Here is a 20,721-nt window from a genome sequence, read left to right on the forward strand (position 1 = left end):
AGAGAAAAGAAGATCTCCATATCTGAGGGACTGAAAACAGCATTTTCTGACATTTCTTTATGAAAAATGACTTTTGATGATGAACAGATGATGAAAATAGTTGGTGATTATATTTCTGTGGATCTGTTAGTGGAATTAGTTTTCCTTTCATTTGTGGTCCTTCTGTAAAAAGCTGTCTCCAAACATCATGTTGGTTGTTTAGAGGACAATAACATCTCATTTAATGTGATGAACAAGTGACATAATAAGTAGACTGAATACTGACCATTGGATTGGTACAAAGATGGAGTTTACCACAGCTGGAAGGGGCTGGAAAAGCATGGAAATGCACCTGGAATGCTTGGAAAGTGCTTGAATTTGACTTTGGAGAAGGTGGAGGAACCTGGAACTGGTGCGTTTCCTGTAATGAGAACAGAACATCCCATAATAATATATTAATAATAATAATAATCAGGATCCGTCCACTTGGAGTGTCAAAGCTTTTCTGTGAATCAGGCTGCTTTCAGTCTAAATGTCAGCCATATGTAGACCAGGACCAGGACCCCGCTGGTCTGTATGAGGGAGAGGGGACAGAGAGAGGGAGGGGGGAGAGAGAGAGGGAGGGGGCAGAGACAGAGGGAGGGGGGGAGAGAGAGAGAAGGGGGAGAGAGAGGGGGAGGGGGGAGAGAGAGGGAGGTCTGCAGCAGTGGTTCCTGTTTCTCACGCTGGTCACAGAATCCAGTAAGAAAGAAGCGGAAAAGCCAGAAAACCAGAGTCAGTTTGATAAAGAGACTTTGTTTTTATATAACGAGTAGAGAAGGAAGAGTGGGCGAGAGAGTGGGGAGGGAGGAGAGAGAGGAGAGAGAGAGAGGGAGAGGGGAGGGGGGAGAGAGAGGGGGAGAGAGAGAGAGGGAGAGAGAGAGAGAGGGGAGGGGGGAGAGAGAGGGGGAGAGAGAGAGGGAGAGAGAGAGAGAGGGGAGGAGAGAGAGAGGGAGAGAGAGGGGAGGGGGGCGAGAGAGAGAGAGAGATCAGAGTGAGGAAGTACTGAGCTGCATAAGATCAGCACCACATACATGGACAGCTCCGTTCCACACACACACACACACACACACACACACACACACACACACACACACCGACACACACACACCGACACACACACACACACACACACACACACACACACACACACACACACACACAGCCTGCTCCGTTAACACGCCTCCACGTGTCGGCGTGTTGCTGCGGCAACTAGTGCTACTCCTTTCATACTTCCAATCACAGATACGTATATAGTACTTATACTTACACGTAGTACTTATACTTACACGTAGTACTTACGGATGGAAAGCTCTGTGGAAGTCCAGGACCTCCAGGGGCAGCAGGGCCGGTGTGTCCAGGATGGAGGATGTTTTATATATATATATATATATATTTATATATTTATATATATATATATATATATATATAGAGAGAGAGAGAGAGAGAGAGAGAGGTAATGTTAGCCTAGCTGAGCTAAATGTGAAACGATCAGCAGCGTAATTAACTTCATGATATCAAACAAGGTGAGTGTTCAGTGTTGTGACCTCACCGGTAACCTTGGCAACACTCTCTCTCTCTCTCTCGCCGGGCTTTTAACGCCACGTTAATATATTCGATAACATTAGTATCCATTATGATGACGGCCGATACTTCCTCTGAGCTCCAGCAGGCGGAAACAAGCCAACCAGACATTTGAATGATGTGAACATGAACATAAACGTGTTCACGCCCCAAACCAACACACACAATCACCTTCCATTCAGTAATAATGATAATAGAATAGAGAAATAATATCTAGACATAACTCTGAGCTGAGGCCAAATACAACAAAGAAAACACTCGTTCTTTAAAGGAAAGCTCCGCCCGTTGACGGCGTGAACATGGAGCGCCATCGTGCGTCCGCCTCCTCCATCCCAACACAGCTGTTTAGGAAACGCGTTATGACAGGACGCCGATGGCGGACGGATCGATGGCTAGCTGACGTCAATATTAAAATGCTGTCAATTATGAAGATGGGCAAAGCCAGTCAATATGATCTGCAGTGATGCATCAACGCTGTCTGACACGGTCGGTCAGGTTTTCAGGATTATGGATCACAAACGGGTCGGAGGTGTGTCAGCGCTGCTGCAGTGCATGCTGGGATGTCGTTACCGAAAACCTCCTGTGATGTTGTTAAAGAAAGAAACATTTACATTCAGCCCAGAGAGGACTGTGTGAGTGCTCATCACTGCCCCTGCTGGTGGGAGCAGGTATTACCTCCACACAGCGTTTTCTTTTAACGCTGCATCGTTTTCATTATTTAGTGTCTTACGTTGAGATGAAGTGAGTGAAGGAAGGAGAAGATCCCTTTGCAGTTATTAGAGATATGAACTTTAGTGACCTCCATTCTTAATCCATAGGGTTGAATATGACGTCGGTCCACCCTAACAGCTATAACAGCTTCAACTCTTCTGGAAGGCGTCCCACGAGGTTTAGGAGTGTTTATGGGACTTTTGGACCGTTCTTCCAGAAGTGTATTTGTGAGGTCACACTGATGTTGGAGGGAAGGCCTGGCTCTCAGTCTCCACTCTAATTCATCCCAAAGGTGTTCTATGGGGTTGAGGTCAGGACTCTGTGCAGGCCAGTCAGGTTCGTCCACACCAGACTCTCTCCTCCAGGTCTTTATGGACTTGCTTAACTTCCTGGTAATGTTGAACAGGAAGGTCGTCCCCAAACTGGTCCACAGAGTTGTGAGCATGGAACTGTCCAACATCTCTTGGTATGCTGAAGCATTCAGAGTTCCTTTATCACTCCTGTATCCCAGGAGCAGTGTGTGTGTGTAACACACACACACACTGCTCACTGTACACACACACACACACACACTGTACACACACACACACACACACACACACACACACATGTCATTGGAGAACGTCGTTGACAGAAGAAATGAGGGAATCTTGCTGCAATTGCCGGTTACTGATTGCCAACACATCATCTTAGGAGAGACAGTGTGTGTGTGTGTTACAGTGTGTGTGTTACAGTGTGTCTGTTACAGTGTGTGTGTTTGTGTACAGCGTATCTGTGTGTGTGTGTGTGTTGCAGTCTAATCACAGTGAACAGAGAAGGCAATTTGTTCAGCTAGATCTCCTGTTGTGTTGATAAGCCAGTCACACAAGCCTGTCTGCCACCAGGCCTCGCTCTCCTGCTCTGTCTCTACCTCTCTCTACCTCTCTGTACCTCTCTCTCTCTCTACCTCTCTGTCTCTACCTCTCTCTACCTCTCTGTCTCTACCTCTCTCTACCTCTCTGTCTCTACCTCTCTCTACCACTCTGTCTCTACCTCTCTCTACCTCTCTCTCTCTACCTCTCTGTCTCTACCTCTCTGTCTCTACCTCTCTCTACCTCTCTGTCTCTACCTCTCTCTACCTCTCTCTCTCTACCTCTCTGTCTCTACCTCTCTGTCTCTACCTCTCTCTACCTCTCTCTACCTCTCTCTCTCTACCTCTCTGTCTCTACCTCTCTCTACCACTCTGTCTCTACCTCTCTCTACCTCTCTCTCTCTACCTCTCTGTCTCTACCTCTCTGTCTCTACCTCTCTGTCTCTACCTCTCTCTACCTCTCTGTCTCTACCTCTCTCTACCTCTCTGTCTCTACCTCTCTCTACCTCTCTCTCTCTACCTCTCTGTCTCTACCTCTCTGTCTCTACCTCTCTCTACCTCTCTGTCTCTACCTCTCTCTACCTCTCTCTCTCTACCTCTCTGTCTCTACCTCTCTGTCTCTACCTCTCTCTACCTCTCTGTCTCTACCTCTCTCTACCTCTCTCTCTCTACCTCTCTGTCTCTACCTCTCTCTACCTCTCTGTCTCTACCTCTCTCTACCTCTCTGTCTCTACCTCTCTCTACCTCTCTCTCTCTACCTCTCTGTCTCTACCTCTCTCTATCTCGCTCTACCTCTCTCACTCCCTCCCTCTCTCTCTCTGAATCTGGCTCTCGGCCCACCTCGGCTCCTCTGTGTTGGGATCCAGACTGTAAAACCTGCTGAGCCAGCCTCAGATCTAGACCAGCCTCAGATCTAGACCAGCCTCAGATCTGGACCAGCCTCAGATCTAGACCAGCCTCAGATCTAGACCAGCCTCAGATCTGGACCAGCCTCAGATGTGGACCAGCCTCAGATCTGGACCAGCCTCAGATGTGGACCAGCCTCAGATGTGGACCAGCCTGAATCCAGTGTTAAAGCTCTGGTCCTCTGTCGTGAGAGGGTTAGGGTCCACATGGGTCCGGTCTCAGTGTCATCGGGGTCTAAACCTGAAGAGGATCTCTACGTAGACCGAGATGACACGTTGTTGTGTACGAAGTCATGGATTCAGGAAGAAGATGTTTCTTCTCTCTGCAGGCTGACTCAGCGTTTTCCAGCCCCCGGTCTACGCCTGTATTTAATGTTATGTATTTAATGTATTTAATGTTATGTATTTAATGTATTTAATGTTATGTATTTAATGTAATCATTACATTAAATACATAACATTAAATACATTAAATGTTATGTATTTAATGTAATGATTACATTAAATACATTACATTAAATACATTAAATGTATTTAATGTTATGTATTTAATGTTATGTATTTAATGTTATGTATTTAATGTATTTAATGTTATGTATTTAATGTATTTAATGTTATGTATTTAATGTAATCATTACATTAAATACATAACATTAAATACATGTATTTAATGTAATGTATTTAATGTAATGATTACATTAAATACATTACATTAAATACATTAAATGTATTTAATGTTATGTATTTAATGTTATGTATTTAATGTAATGTATTTAATGTAATCATTACATTAAATACATTACATTAAATACATTAAATGTATTTAATGTTATGTATTTAATGTTATGTATTTAATGTATTTAATGTTATGTATTTAATGTATTTAATGTTATGTATTTAATGTAATCATTACATTAAATACATAACATTAAATACATGTATTTAATGTAATGTATTTAATGTAATGATTACATTAAATACATTACATTAAATACATTAAATGTATTTAATGTTATGTATTTAATGTTATGTATTTAATGTAATGTATTTAATGTAATCATTACATTAAATACATTACATTAAATACATTAAATGTATTTAATGTTATGTATTTAATGTTATGTATTTAATGTAATGTATTTAATGTAATGTATTTAATGTAATCATTACATTAAATACATAACATTAAATACATGTATTTAATGTTATGTATTTAATGTAATGTATTTAATGTAATGTATTTAATGTAATCATTACATTAAATACATTACATTAAATACATGTATTTAATGTTATGTATTTAATGTAATGTATTTAATGTAATGTATTTAATGTAATCATTACATTAAATACATTACATTAAATACATTAAATGTATTTAATGTAATGTATTTAATGTTATGTATTAAATGTAATGTATTTAATGTAATGTATTTAATGTAATGTATTTAATGTAATGTATTTAATGTTATGTATTAAATGTAATGTATTTAATGTTATGTATTTAATGTAATGTATTTAATGTTCAGATATTAAAGCATGGCGTTATGCAGGAACTCCATCATTTCCTCTTGAGATGGATGGAGGCTCTTAAAGCCGGCGTCTCGCGCTGGACGGCCGCCTTCAGAACGCTGCTGCTGCTGAATACCAAGTAACCAAGACGACAGCTGATGGGATGCTTATGTGGGTGTGTAGTGGTTGCCACGGTTACGTTGGCTTTAGCCCTCACATTCTGTCCACTTCCCCCTGTGTATTCCCAGACTGCTGCTCGTTTTGATTTTGTAAATAGGGGAACTGCGCTGGGGCTTTTATTTTGTTAATCCGAACTGCCCTTTTACGTGGATTTTGATCCAGAACATTCTGATGTGTGAGAACGTCTTCGTACACGGCTGGTGATCCTCTTACTCTCATGTTCTTCTCAGGAACGAGAGTTATTTATGAATTACTCTGGTTCTCTGAAAACGAAGAGGCAACACGCAGGAAGTTGCTAGCAACCAGTTGTAAGGATTTCATCGTGGTGCTGAAGTTACTCAAGAAGAGTAATAACTAGCATTTTATCAAAGAAACACAACTGGATCATCAATATGGTCACTAGTTGGCTCACAGTCATCGTGGAAAAGTGAAACATGGAGCCTGATTTGAAATGACAGGAAACAAAATACATTTTATTTTGAAATGTACCGTTTATTTATGCACAGAGACCTTCTGATCTATGATCGTCTGATTTAAGATGATTTGAAAAGGAATCATTTCGTTACTGTGAGCGACTGAAACGTGAAAAGCTTCCAAAGTCCAGAGAGGGATTTACTCACGTGTTTAATATCGCAAACAAAACATTCAAATCGGACTTCAGGACTCGTTCCTGCAGAACTCTGCCGAAACAGCAAAGACATTAGGAAACATTAATGTTGGGCAGTATGAACTTAATAATAATAATAACAATAATAACAACAATAATAATAATAATCTTTCTACTGGCTGGTTCCATAGAGAACGCTGGATTTCACAGGAATCTCTGTCGACTGTTAAGTTTCTGGTTTTGTGTCGACGCCCAGATGGAAGTACAGGGATGGGTGTGTGTGTGTGTGTGTGTGTGTGTGTGTGTGTGTGTGTGTGTGTGTGTGTGCAGCCTCAGAGGAATGCAGTTGTTCTTTGAGAGAATATAAAGAGGTTTGCCTCCAACCTTCTCTCCTCTCACCACTCTTCTTCTTCTTTTTTGTGTAATTCAAAGCTCTTCATTATTAATTGAGACGATTGCTTCCAGCGATCAATCTCCCGTTGTTTTACATATTCCCACCTCAGAATATGTTTCCAAACGCCAAGAACTGCAGAAGTTCATCCAGGAACACACATTTTATATCACGAATATGTTCACCAAAATAATCCACATTCACGGTATTATCTCCATAATCATCAAAATATGCTTCAAACTCCTAAAATGCTGTTAAATCACAGAAAAGAACCGTATTCTGATAATCAAACAATCACAAATCATAAGTCCTCCTGCATGAGACTCATAGACTTCTATACAACCAGAGAGGAGTCGCCCCCTGGTGGCCAGCAGAGAGAAGTAGGACCATTTTCTCATAGACTTCTATACGACCAGAGAGGAGTTGCCCCCTGGTGGCCAGCAGAGAGAAGTAGGACCATTTTCTCATAGACTTCTATACGACCAGAGAGGAGTCGCCCCCTGGTGGCCAGCAGAGAGAAGTAGGACCATTTTCTCATAGACTTCTATACGACCAGAGAGGAGTCGCCCCCTGGTGGCCAGCAGAGAGAAGTAGGACCATTTTCTCATAGACTTCTATACAACCAGAGAGGAGTCGCCCCCTGGTGGCCAGCAGAGAGAAGTAGGACCATTTTCTCATAGACTTCTATACAACCAGAGAGGAGTCGCCCCCTGGTGGCCAGCAGAGAGAAGTAGGACCATTTTCTCATAGACTTCTATACGACCAGAGAGGAGTTGCCCCCTGGTGGCCAGCAGAGAGAAGTAGGACCATTTTCTCATAGACTTCTATACAACCAGAGAGGAGTCGCCCCCTGGTGGCCAGCAGAGAGAAGTAGGACCATTTTCTCATAGACTTCTATACAACCAGAGAGGAGTTGCCCCCTGGTGGCCAGCAGAGAGAATGACAGTTTAAGGAACTCCAGCATTGGCTTCACTTCTCAGACCTAGAGGTTTCCTCCTGGTCTCCATCTGTCTCTGGACTGATGGGAAGTCACTTATTTCTCTCAACTCTTAGTGCTGCTGTCACACACACACACACACACACACACAGACACACACACACACACATCAGCACATCAAAGACAACACTAAATGCTCAAACACGGTGTCTGTTTGTATGTCAGCTTGTGCTGCACCGTGTTCATCTGAAGCTGGCCTGTGTTTCCCACATACACACACACAGACACACACACACGCAAGCAAACACACACACACACACACACACACGCTTGTTTGTCTCCTAAGTAAATGGAGCTTCATGAATGTTTAATGTGTTTGAAACAGAACGCAGCAATCGATTCAACTCTCACACCTCACACACTCACACACACACACACTCACACACTCACACACACACACACACACACACACACACACACACACACACACACTCACACACACACACAAACACACTCACACACACACACACACACACGCACACACACACACACTCACACACTCACACACACACACACACACACACACACACACAGGTGTAATCACAACCCTCCCCCTCTGTGTTTCTGGTGGGTTGTAAATAGCGTGATAGCTGGAGACGGTGGAAGCAGCTAGTTGGCCCCAGGAGGCCTCGCTCGCTTCTAATGACAGGTCGGCTTCAGGAGGCGTGAAAATACATCGGGGGGGGGGGGGGGGGGATGGAGGGAGAGGGAGAGGGAGAGAGGCTTTGTGAAGGACGGATGCAGAGAAACACCTGAACACTAATCTGACATCGGCGTTACGCGTGACTCGTTTGCTGCATGATCAGTTGTTTCTTCATGGAGGCGGGGTTAACGCTGTGTAGGCACCGCCATGATGTCATAATAACCCAGACAGCGGTTTACTTGTTGAAACGTGTGACAGCCACCAGAGCGGCTTGCATCCTTCCATCTTTACCCAGGGTGCTTTGGGTTTTTTTTGCCTGCCATTGCTAAGCAACCAAAAACCTGCACACTGCGATGACGATGCAATGCGTTCCCTTCATCATGTGTCGTCGATGGCGTTTAAATATACGTTCCTTTACGTGTCTTTTCAAAATAAACTTCCATTTTCACAGGAAGTCAAACACGTAGTTAGAACGACTCACGTTAAATGTCGACGTTTTAGTTTGCATCATGAACACGAACATCAGCCTGACAAACAGGAAGCATCATGTTCTCTTTGTGATGCACTAAACATATCTGTTTCTAAATATGAGGTCATTTTTCAAGTGGATTTTGATGATTATCTGGATATTATAGAGAGAAACTATATCTCTTCTCACTTTTGAGGATTTGAAGGAGCAAAAAAAAGAAAAAGTCTCCGTGTGATCGGTTCTACTTCTGCTGAAATAAAGGTTCAGTTTATCACTTTCATCAGGACCATAAATCCATAAATCTGTAGTCTGTTGTTGTTTTCCTCTCTGCATATCTCAAAGCTCTTCATGCAGCAGAAAAATCTGATCCAAGGTATCTCCACATTCACACTCGTCCATATTTTAATAACGTCTTGTCTCTGAATGTGAAACTGAAATCTGTTCACGTTTCATCGGAGGAACAAGTGACTCAACTCCTTAAACTTAATTGAGTATTTCTTTAATTGACTGTGATTTTATGGTCCTGAAATGAGTAGTGAAGAACTGAACAGTGAGGTGTGAAGGAGCTTTATTATAATGTATTCATGGAATATTCAGTGGAGTTTAATATTTCTCTGAGACGTTTCCAGATATAACGGATACAAGTTTCATACAGACGCAGGTCTTTAAACATCGATGTGTTTCTTTGAAAAGGAAATTCTCCCTTTCCCCCAGTGAAGTGTCCAGAGTTCATCTTTATTATTTATGATCTAAACTTTCATTCCAACGTTGCTGTTTGGGCTTCGTTGTGTTGCTGAAGTTGAGTCTGAGCTGACAAACGTCTAAACGTTTAGTGGAAACAATCAAATGTGTTTGTGGTTTGTACTGCAACATGGACTTGGTCTCCTACGGGACAAGACCACGGGTCACCTGGGTTCAAGTCCTGGACTAGTTTGACCCCTCTGCTGGTCCTCTCTCCATGTAAACCAGGTCTATGATGATGCCGTCGGCTCGAAGCGACGCCTCGGCATCGGACGCTGTCGGCCCCGACCTCGCGTCTCTGAGTTTACTTTATCTGCTGTAATCCGATCAGAAATCATGCTGTTCTGTGATTGGATGCTGTGATTGGATGCTGTGATTGGATGGATGTACTCCCAGTTGAACCAGTGAGTGGTCTTACTGGCTATTGAGACGTTAAATTGTATAATGGATCAGTCAATAAGTCAGTCAGCGGGCCCTCGGGGGCCAATCAATGTGCAGCTCCCACTGGGTCCCCATCAAGGCTGTCTCCCACAATGCACTGGTGCGATCTTGTCGACTCGTCGGGTCTGAATAATGTTACCATGGCCGACGTTGAAGCAGCTGGAGAGGATTAACGTTTGTTTCTTCTTCATCAACAATCTTTTATTCACAAACATCATGTCGTCTCGCTGCTCTCCCATCACCTTTAATCACACACACAGAGGGAGGGGGGTCGGGGGTCCTGGACCAGGTCTCTGGGGTAAACAGATGTTCTCTGTGATGTGATTTGCGTGTTTTGATTCGTTGCCAATCCGCCGCCGGGCTCCCAGAAGGCCACGCTGCAAATGTTGACGGTGATGTGTGACATCACAGCGGTGACATCACAGCGTGTTTACAGGAACACTAACACTGTTAAGTGCCTTGCTGCTCTCCGATGGCAGATATCATCTTTACTTCTAGCTGGAAGAACCAACAGTGATAGAACGTACAGATCCCTGATCAGCTTTGTGTCAATAATACAGTAATAATACAAGTTGAGGTCATGTTCGTCTTTTCAAGTCACCTTTTATATCGAGACGTCCAGCTGTTCAGATCAACAACCCTGAAGCTGAATTATTATATTTTTAAGCTTAAAATTCTCTCGTGAAAACACAGATTTATTACGTGGTGCTTGAAATGTTTTGCATGGAAGTCTTCGATTCACAAAAGTTGAGTTATATATGAATGAAATAGACGATTAATGAATAATAAACATCTTAAATTTAAAACTTTATAAACTTTCCAACCAGACATTTATATCATGAAGGAATATGAATCTTCAGTATCTGCTTCGGTCCACACGGATTATCTGAAAATCTCCCTGATTCCTGGTCTTTGTTCTTGTTGGTCTTCTGAATGAAATATTCAGGTTTTTTGAAGTATGGAACAAGACTAATAATTTGACATTGAACCCATATTGATCTTTTTTTGTTGCAGACACATCGAGAACTGGACGGGTTTGCAGATGTTGAGGGACGTGGACATGGAGCTCTACACCGGCTTACAGAGGCTGTGAGTCCACTCACACACGCAGACATGTAACCATCCTATCATCCTATGTAGAGACAGACAGGTAGAGACAGACAGGTAGAGACAGACATGTAGAGACAGACATGTAACCAGTCTATCACAGGGAGACATGTAGAGACAGACATGTAGAGACAGACATGTAACCAGTCTATCACAGGGAGACATGTAGAGACAGACATGTAGAGACAGACATGTAACCAGTCTATCACAGGGAGACATGTAGAGACAGACATGTAGAGACAGACATGTAGAGACAGACATGTAACCAGTCTATCACAGGGAGACATGTAGAGACAGACATGTAGAGACAGACATGTAGAGACAGACATGTAACCAGTCTATCACAGGGAGACATGTAGAGACAGACATGTAGAGACAGACATGTAACCAGTCTATCACAGGGAGACATGTAGAGACAGACATGTAGAGACAGACATGTAGAGACAGACATGTAACCATCCTATCACAGGGAGACATGTAGAGACAGACATGTAGAGACAGACATGTAACCATCCTATCACAGGGAGACATGTAGAGACAGACATGTAGAGACAGATATGTAACCATCCTATCACAGGGAGACATGTAGAGACAGACATATAGAGACAGACAGGTAGAGACAGACATGTAGAGACAGACATGTAGAGACAGACATGTAACCATCCTATCACAGGGAGACATGTAGAGACAGACATGTAGAGACAGACATGTAATCAGTCTATCACAGGGAGACATGTAGAGACAGACATGTAGAGACAGACATGTAACCATCCTATCACAGGGAGACATGTAGAGACAGACATGTAGAGACAGACATGTAACCATTCTATCACAGGGAGACATGTAGAGACAGACATGTAGAGACAGACATGTAACCATCCTATCACAGGGAGACATGTAGAGACAGACATGTAGAGACAGACATGTAACCATCCTATCACAGGGAGACATGTAGAGACAGACAGGTAGAGACAGACAGGTAGAGACAGACATGTAGAGACAGACATGTAGAGACAGACAGGTAGAGACAGACATGTAACCAGTCTATCACAGGGAGACATGTAGAGACAGACATGTAGAGACAGACAGGTAGAGACAGACATGTAGAGACAGACATGTAACCATCCTATCACAGGGAGACATGTAGAGACAGACATATAGAGACAGACATGTAGAGACAGACATGTAGAGACAGACAGGTAGAGACAGACATGTAACCAGTCTATCACAGGGAGACATGTAGAGACAGACATGTAGAGACAGACATGTAGAGACAGACAGGTAGAGACAGACATGTAACCAGTCTATCACAGGGAGACATGTAGAGACAGACATGTAGAGACAGACAGGTAGAGACAGACATGTAGAGACAGACATGTAACCATCCTATCACAGGGAGACATGTAGAGACAGACATATAGAGACAGACATGTAGAGACAGACAGGTAGAGACAGACATGTAGAGACAGACATGTAACCAGTCTATCACAGGGAGACATGTAGAGACAGACATGTAGAGACAGACATGTTGACACAGACATGTAACCATCCTATCACAGGGAGACATGTAGAGACAGACATGTAGAGACAGACAGGTAGAGACAGACATGTAACCAGTCTATCACAGGGAGACATGTAGAGACAGACATGTAGAGACAGACATGTTGACACAGACATGTAACCATCCTATCACAGGGAGACATGTAGAGACAGACATATAGAGACAGACAGGTAGAGACAGACATGTAGAGACAGACAGGTAGAGACAGACATGTAGAGACAGACAGGTAACCAGGTAACACAGACCCCTGCTGGACAGGAGGGGTCATTACACCATGTATATCTACCAGGGTATGGTTGGGACACCAACTCCACCAATGAGGGAGCAGATAGGAGTCATGTGATCACTTCAGTATTCACCCACTTCCTGTATGAGGCCACATGGTGAAACTCCTCCAGACTGTGCTGTTGTAGATGAAAGTCATGTGACCTACATTAGATTTACATTGTGCAACAGGCTCCATAGAAGGGGGGGTCATGTGATTTTTGTGGTATTTGTGTATTTGACGTGAACGTTGTTGAGATGTTTGAGTCGGAGCTGTTTGTAGGAACACATGAGGAAACTTTGAGTAACAGCTGATCATAGAAACATTGATGGCTAATATTTTAACTGACGTTTATGAAAATAACGTTGTTATGAAGCACTGGGCTCTAATTTAATCAGATTAAGGAACGTTATTTCACCATTAAAGTCGTAATTAGTTAGCCGTGAATATCAATAGAGAAATAAGGTTAACGGAGAATTTTCTGTTGAACTTAACGTGTTGTTAAATTCTGCTTCCTGTCCTCGGGGGCGTGTCTTCGGGCTGGGTTTGAGGCGGTAAAGTGTTCCTGTTGGCTTCAGCTCCTCCTGAACACCAGCTCCTCCAGAGTGATGAAGCTGACCTTCTTCTCTGCTGTTTATAGGACGATCACCAGGAGCAACCTGCACACCATCCAGACTCGAGTGTTCTCCAAGAACCCCCACCTCCGCTACATGTGAGTAGACCACCACCAACACCACCCGTCCTCTTCTTCTGTTCCAGGTTCCTACTAGAACATCTTCACAGGCTTTCATAACACAAAACACTATGGGCCGGATTTTTTCATTTTCGACTGGAAAAAGGTGGCTTGCTCCCTCCAGGTCGGGGGGGAGTTCCTGCCTCAAGTGGAGGAGTTTAAGTATCTTGGGGTCTTGTTCACGAGTGAGGGAAGGATGGAACGTGAGATTGACAGGCGGATCGGTGCAGCGGCCGCAGTAATGCGATTTACTGGTCAATCTACGTTCCTACCCTCACCTATGGTCATGAACTTTGGGTCGTGACCGAAAGAATAAGATCCCGGATACAAGCGGCCGAAATGAGCTTCCTCCACAGGGTGGCGGGGCGCTCCCTTAGAGATAGGGTGAGGAGCTCCGTCACGCGGGAGGAGCTCAGAGTAGAGGCGCTGCTCCTCCACATCGAGAGGAGCCAGTTGAGGTGGCTCGGGCATCTGTACAGGATGCCCCCTGGACGCCTCCCTCGGGAGGTGTTCCAGCCATGCCCCACCGGGAGGAGACCCCAAGGAAGACCCAGGACACGCTGGAGTGACTATGTCACCCGGCTGGGGAACGTCTTGGGGTCCTCCCGGAGGAGCTAGGGGAAGTGTCCGGGGAGAGGGAAGTCTGGGCGTCCCTGCTCAGGCAGCTGCCCCGGCGACCCGATCCCGGATAAGCAGAAGACAATGGATGGATGGATGGACTATGGGCCCGTGTTTCGTAGACCAGGCGCAGTCGGGGTGCAGCGCACCTGCGCCACGCCGTCGGGGTGTGTCCGCCTAGACTTTGCAAGTTTCGTGCACCGCGCAGGCTAGCGCAGGCACACCTCCCGTCACTCCCACCCGTGCAAGTGGGAAAGAGGGAGGAGAAGAAGGCGTGAGTGGGAGACGAGGCGTGGACTGGGATTAATACAGCCGATTCAGATCTTCACCAATCAAATGAGCTCCTCTCCTCACCTTTAATGCGTTAGGGGAGGTTCAGTGCAAGTTCCGTCACTTGACAACCCGATGACAGAAGCAGCGTCGCCGCTCCCACCACGCGCATCACGCGCTGTGCGCGCGTATCATAATAATAACAATGCCGATATTATATCACTATAGAAATTGTAGGCACATTTTAGGCATATCACAAAACAGGGTCAGGGCGTAAAGCAGACTGGCAAGCCGGCCGGGCCATTAATCATCATCATCACCGTCTTCATCGTCTGCGCTCCACAGCTGCACCGGATTCGCCGTCCAACACCAGAACAGCGGGACACCGGGACCTCACGGACCGGTCAGACCAGCTGCAGCCCCAACTCCGGTTCCAGCTCGCGGCAAAGTTGTGCGTTTCTGGTCCAAGTTTCAGCTGTGTTAATTCAGTCAGGCTGAGTTTCCGTTCCGCATGCCATCCGCCTTTGATCTGACGTCAGATGTGACGGGACAATCTATATAGATATAAATTCACGTGTTGATTCAATTAGTTGCATTAAATAGTGTTTGCTGTGATTATTTATTGCATGTAAATGTGCCTGGAACTGTGGGAACCTGCCTGTGAGGTCTTGGTGACGTGTGGACAATGCGCGCCGGTGAGCCAAACTGCCGCTTCGCCAGCTGTAATTGGCCTTGCGCCGAGAGTAGACCAGGTTGGAGCTGGTGGGCTTTCGGCGAAGTCTCGGCGAGGCTTTTTGCCACGAAACTTCCGCTGCGCCAAGCTGAATCTGTGACGCCTCCCCCTGCTGCGCCGCCGCACCCATCTTGGCGCAGGCGATCCACCAAACTGCCAAACTGACCGTGCGCAAGGCTGCGCTGATCGAAACTTGCATTGCGCCAGCTCCGCCACCCTGCGCTGCGCCACGAAACTAGGGCACTTTATATTCCCATGAGGCCGTGCTGCAGCTCCTCTCTCTGAAACGCTCTGTTTGACCTCCCACCCAAAAAAGCAGTGTGCTCTGATTGGTCGACTGTTTATTGTGTTAGTCAGAAGCGTCCCACCCCCTCACCAGAACCAGATAACCGGAGTCCCTCTGCTCTTCGTTAAATGTATATCGTATGTTCATATTGTCATATTGTCGTATTGTTACGTTTGTATTGTACATTCATATTGTCCGATCGTATAGTACATTCATATTGTCTTATTGTCCGTTCTTATTGTCCGTTCTTATTGTCCGTTTGTATTGTCCGATCGTATTGTAAAGTTTGGATTGTTACTTTCGTATTGTCTGATCGTATTGTCCAATCTTATTGTACGTTCGTATTGTACGTTCGTATTGTGCGTATCCTGATACGACGGTTGTTTTAATGGAGGTTTGAGTTAAACTAACGGTGAAATACTTCGTGAGTTAAAAGAAAATATAACGTTCATGGTGTGGGTTAACGTGACTTTGGAACTTGGAAAGCGTTATTTAAATACCGAAGTTACATAACAAGTAAACGCTGACGGCCTCCTGGTGTTACAACGTTATTATAATTATTATCTGTAACACACACACACACACACACACACACACACACACGCACACACACACACACACACACACGCACACACACACACAGGCTATTTCCAGAACAACTGACTGGGCAGTGAAGTGACAGGTGTTATCATGGTAATTTAAGATGTCAGTCATTTTGTGTGTGTGTGTGTGTGTGTGTGTGTGTGTGTGTGGGTGTGATGCAGTACAGACTGTGGTTGTTCCACCTGTCAATCAAACCAACACTTGTCATGTGTTGTCCACACCCTCACCCTCTCTCTCGCTCTCCCTCTCTCTCCCTCTCTCTCTCTCTGCCTGTTTCTCTGTCTCTCTCTCTCTCTTTTGTACTTCCTGTCATTTGTTGGTGTTTGCTCCGTTGCTACGGTAACAGTGGATGGGAATTATAAAGAAAGTTTGTTGGGGTAACGTAACTTTATTAATAACTCTGTGTCGGTGCATGGATTATAGCTGCTGTGTCTCTTTGAAAGACGGGTGAAACCACTACGCCAGGGATGCCAGGGTGAAATTGGACAGGGGGCCAGATTATTTTCAAGTGAGACCTCAGGGGGCCGGATTACACTTTGGGACTGAAAAGGCCAAACATTGACTCAACACATGGATAGGTAGGCTGTTTGAAATTATTCATGAAGGCCTACACATCAAAAAGAAATTGCGTTGGCACCAAAATAGCCTCACAATGAGGCCTAAATGACATACATTACAAAGGAGGATGATTGACAGGCGCTCTCCTTCATACAATCACACTTCATGGCTGCACCTGATTGGACGATCGCTTTCACAGCTGTCCTGTCTGCTCCCGGATTTCAAACCGACCAACATGGCGGCTCGTTTGGAAACTTTCTCTTATTTTACAACAATAGTTCACCGAAACGTGTTTCTGAAAACATTTTAGGAGAGAAATAAGCTATGCAGTTGCTGAATCTGTCTTTATTTTAGATCGACAACATTCAGTTTAAAAGATTTTGGAGAGCTTGCGGGAGGCAGCGGCGCACCGTCTGTCCACACTCGCCGTGAGTCGAATGCATTGCAGGGCATACCGTAAATCCTTTAACCTCTCCTTACAGCAGGACCCGCGTGCGGGCCGTTTTGCACTAGTTTTCGCTTCATTCCGTTTAAGCGCATATTATTTTAAATGCGTCTGCGTCATATTACACATCATTTGAAAGCTACGAGTCTCGCAAATCGAACAAAGTAAGCCGTTTTAGGCTCACGGAAAACACATCAAAAGCAAACACAGCATGTGTGCAAGGAGTGCACAGAAACAAGACCAGCGTTCCCTACCTTTCGAGCTGTCTGGATGTCCAAAATCAACAGGAAGCATGCTAATCCTTATATCCGGAGAACGGTAAGAGTCCAACGAACAAAAGTAGCCACTTCGTTTAGTCCCACGAGCACGGTAACTCCGGTAGTCATCCATAACACGCCATGTGTTGACGTTCTGAGTTTCTGAACAAAATATTGTTTATAGCTAGTTATCGCTATTCGATCACGGGCGAACAACAAAGCTTCGATTTCCGTGTTTAGCTGCTTCTTGGCAACAAAACAAGCCCCCTTCCGCGATTCTGCGATCCGAATTGGCTGAAAAATCTGTCCATCAAGAGAGCCAGTGCTTCACTGCCTCTCGGCTGACCAACCACGAGAATCCCCAGGCAGAGAGCCAATAGGCAGAGGAGTACATTTTTGACTGACAGGTCTTATAGCCAATGAGCTTACGATCCCAGCGGTATGTTACATGAGGGGAGGGGGCTTGAGGCTGAGAGCGCAGCAGCTCAGAAAGGTCAGACTGTGACCTGCAGATATGATAGTTATGCAGCGTCTCATTACAGAAGGCTGTTATGTAAAAAAAACATTAACATTTTTTTGGTTTTATTAGTAGTAGTTGTAGAACTGGTGAAATAAACAAAAAAAAGTAGAATTATATACCTAAAAATACCCATAATCTCATCTGGAACACTTTGTTCCAGATGCAGCTCCGTCTGACATTGCCCTACAACACTGCACTTGCAAAGCTCATTTTTGGGTGTCTTTTTATCTACTTTCTACCAGTTTTTGGTCAGGCTTGTGGCTGTGGCTTCATTCAACTTTCAGGCCTATCTATAACAGCCACAGCTAACTTGTTTCATTCAAAAAGAAAAATAATTTAGGCGAGGCAAAAAAATTGCAATTTCCACTATGTTTGAGCTGCAGTAACTCAGTGTCAGTAACACTTAGAGTAAATCTGACACCTGCAGAAGAAAATTCAAAGGGTTATCTTTCAGGAATGCTCAGCTTTGTGCCTGTAGTCATAGGGGTTCAAAAACAGTAACCATTTTACTTTGGGTATGTCGTTTTCAGCCTTTTCTTCAAAAATAGGACGGCAAAGTAACCGTTAATATAGCCTCAGCGACGCGAACCTGACAATGAATGGGAAGGGTGGAAATAACGCTGCCTGTCGACACTTGCCCCGGCCAGTGTGACTGGCCGGTAATAGAATACAGGCCAGTATTAGAGGATTTACGGTATTTGTTTAAAAAAAATAGATAAAATCATAATTTAAAAAAATATTCTACCCTTATCACCCGCGGGCCGGATGTGACGTACAGCCGGGCCGGGTCCGGCCCGCGGGCCGTAACCCTGGCATCCCTGCACTACGCTGTGATTCATGTGGAAATGGTTCGATCCGTCTGACGATGGAACCGCCGGGACGAACCCCTCTGGTTCCAGTTGATCAATAATATCAGAACATATTCATCATCAACATCATTTCAATTCATTCAAGTTGCGTTTGAAGAGGACGTATCCTAGCAACACACACATACACACACACGCACTCACACACACACACACACACACACACACACACCATCTGCCCACTTCCTGCTGCTCAGGAAGTCTCGGCAGCAGCGCCGCGGCCGCCGCCCCCCATGGAGCGGCTGAAGCCCTCATTGGCCGGTCTGACGACTCTTCCTGTCAGCTGTTCACTCTGCAGGTGTAGTGATTCATGTTCACCACCAGGACGTCACTTCACGCTCGGAGTCCTCTCCCAATGTCTTCGGCACGTTCTTAGAAAAATAAATAATAATACGATGATTTGAAATCAGTGTTTGTTGGAGGTTCGGCTCCAGATGTTTAATAAAGGAACAATTCAGTCCCTCCGATGGCATCAATATTCAGTCTGTTCCTCTTCTTATACACAACTCCACATTTTAAAGAGTTACATCAGTGAGTTATCATATTAGTGTTGTTTTTGGGATTTGTGTTGAATATAAACTGTCACATTGAATAATATCCTCAAAGAACTGCTTTTTCCCACTGCCGTTGAGGGGCCCTGAAGAGGATCCTGGTTTGGGTCAAACCAATCTGTATCATCATCACTGTCTCTATGTCTCTATGTCATGTCTCACATGATGAGATCCAGACCAGATCCATCACAGCTCCACCACTGAACCGGGACATTAAGTCCAGGACATGAAAACCTGGTTTATGGACCGCCTCGGCTTCAACATGGCTTACATACTCAGCAACGTTACAAATGTTAAGTCGAGCAAACATAAATCTGTATCCCAGAAAATACAGCCGTCCTAACACCCACCCATGTAAGGGTCCATGTCCACAGTGCAGCCGAGGCTGAAGTGCCTTAAAGCTGCATTCCCCTGCTGGCCACCAGGGGGCGACTCCTCTCTGGTTGTATAGAAGTCTATGAGAAAATGAGGTCTAGATAGTAGCTCACATTAGTCCAGAGACCAGACCAGACTATGTGGAGGAACCAGAGACTGTCTGTGGTCCCCCAGAGGTCTAGATAGTAGCTCACATTAGTCCAGAGACCAGACCAGACTATGTGGAGGAACCAGAGACTGTCTGTGGTCCCCCAGAGGTCTAGATAGTAGCTCACATTAGTCCAGAGACCAGACCAGACTATGTGGAGGAACCAGAGACTGTCTGTGGTCCCCCAGAGGTCTAGATAGTAGCCCACATTAGTCCAGAGACCAGACCAGACTATGTGGAGGAACCAGAGACTGTCTGTGGTCCAAACAACAAGGTCTCTGCTGTATTTATGTCTAGATGACCTTATATGGAGTGTTGATGGAGCAGCTACAATGTTAGCGTAGCCTAGCACCATCAACCAGACTCCATTCAGAAAACCAGCGTTTTAACAGTAGTTATCTTGTGGTCTTGCAGACAGACCTAACAAAGCATGACTCAGCACTTTTTACTGATCACCATCATGATGGAGTTATTTCAGCATCCTTTTCATCTGCTTATTGATATTAAATCACAGATCAATACTTTATTCTGGGTTCCTCCTCAGTGGTAAACCAGCCCACCCCATGGTTGGGGTCTACCTGATGGAGACCTGGTTGGGACCCTGTGGAGGGAAGCCCCGCCTCCTCCTCCTCCCGCCCCCCTTGCCCGTTGCCGTGGAGACGCTGTGTTTGATGGATGAGCAGCTCTCTTTAGGTCACAATCACAGTCTTCTCTGTGGCCTCACTCTGCTGGGCTGCCTGTCGCCATGGTTACTTTGAGACGATGGAGACACAGAT

The 20,721-nt window shown here is 44.8% G+C and overlaps 1 protein-coding gene across 1 annotated transcript in view; it reads left to right on the forward strand.

Moving 5' to 3' along the window:
* Window positions 1-20,721, forward strand: part of LOC311018262 (NT-3 growth factor receptor-like) — a 57,755-nt gene that overhangs the window by 1,109 nt on the left and 35,925 nt on the right. Inside the window, exons 2-3 of the mRNA XM_084017132.1 lie at window positions 11,064-11,138; window positions 13,623-13,694. Coding sequence (XP_083873258.1) covers window positions 11,064-11,138; window positions 13,623-13,694 — 147 coding nt within the window. The remainder of the gene's footprint in view (window positions 1-11,063; window positions 11,139-13,622; window positions 13,695-20,721) is intronic.

This window comes from Eutrigla gurnardus, assembly GCF_963514095.1.
Source record: "Eutrigla gurnardus genome assembly, chromosome: 9".
NCBI lineage: Eukaryota > Metazoa > Chordata > Actinopteri > Perciformes > Triglidae > Eutrigla > Eutrigla gurnardus.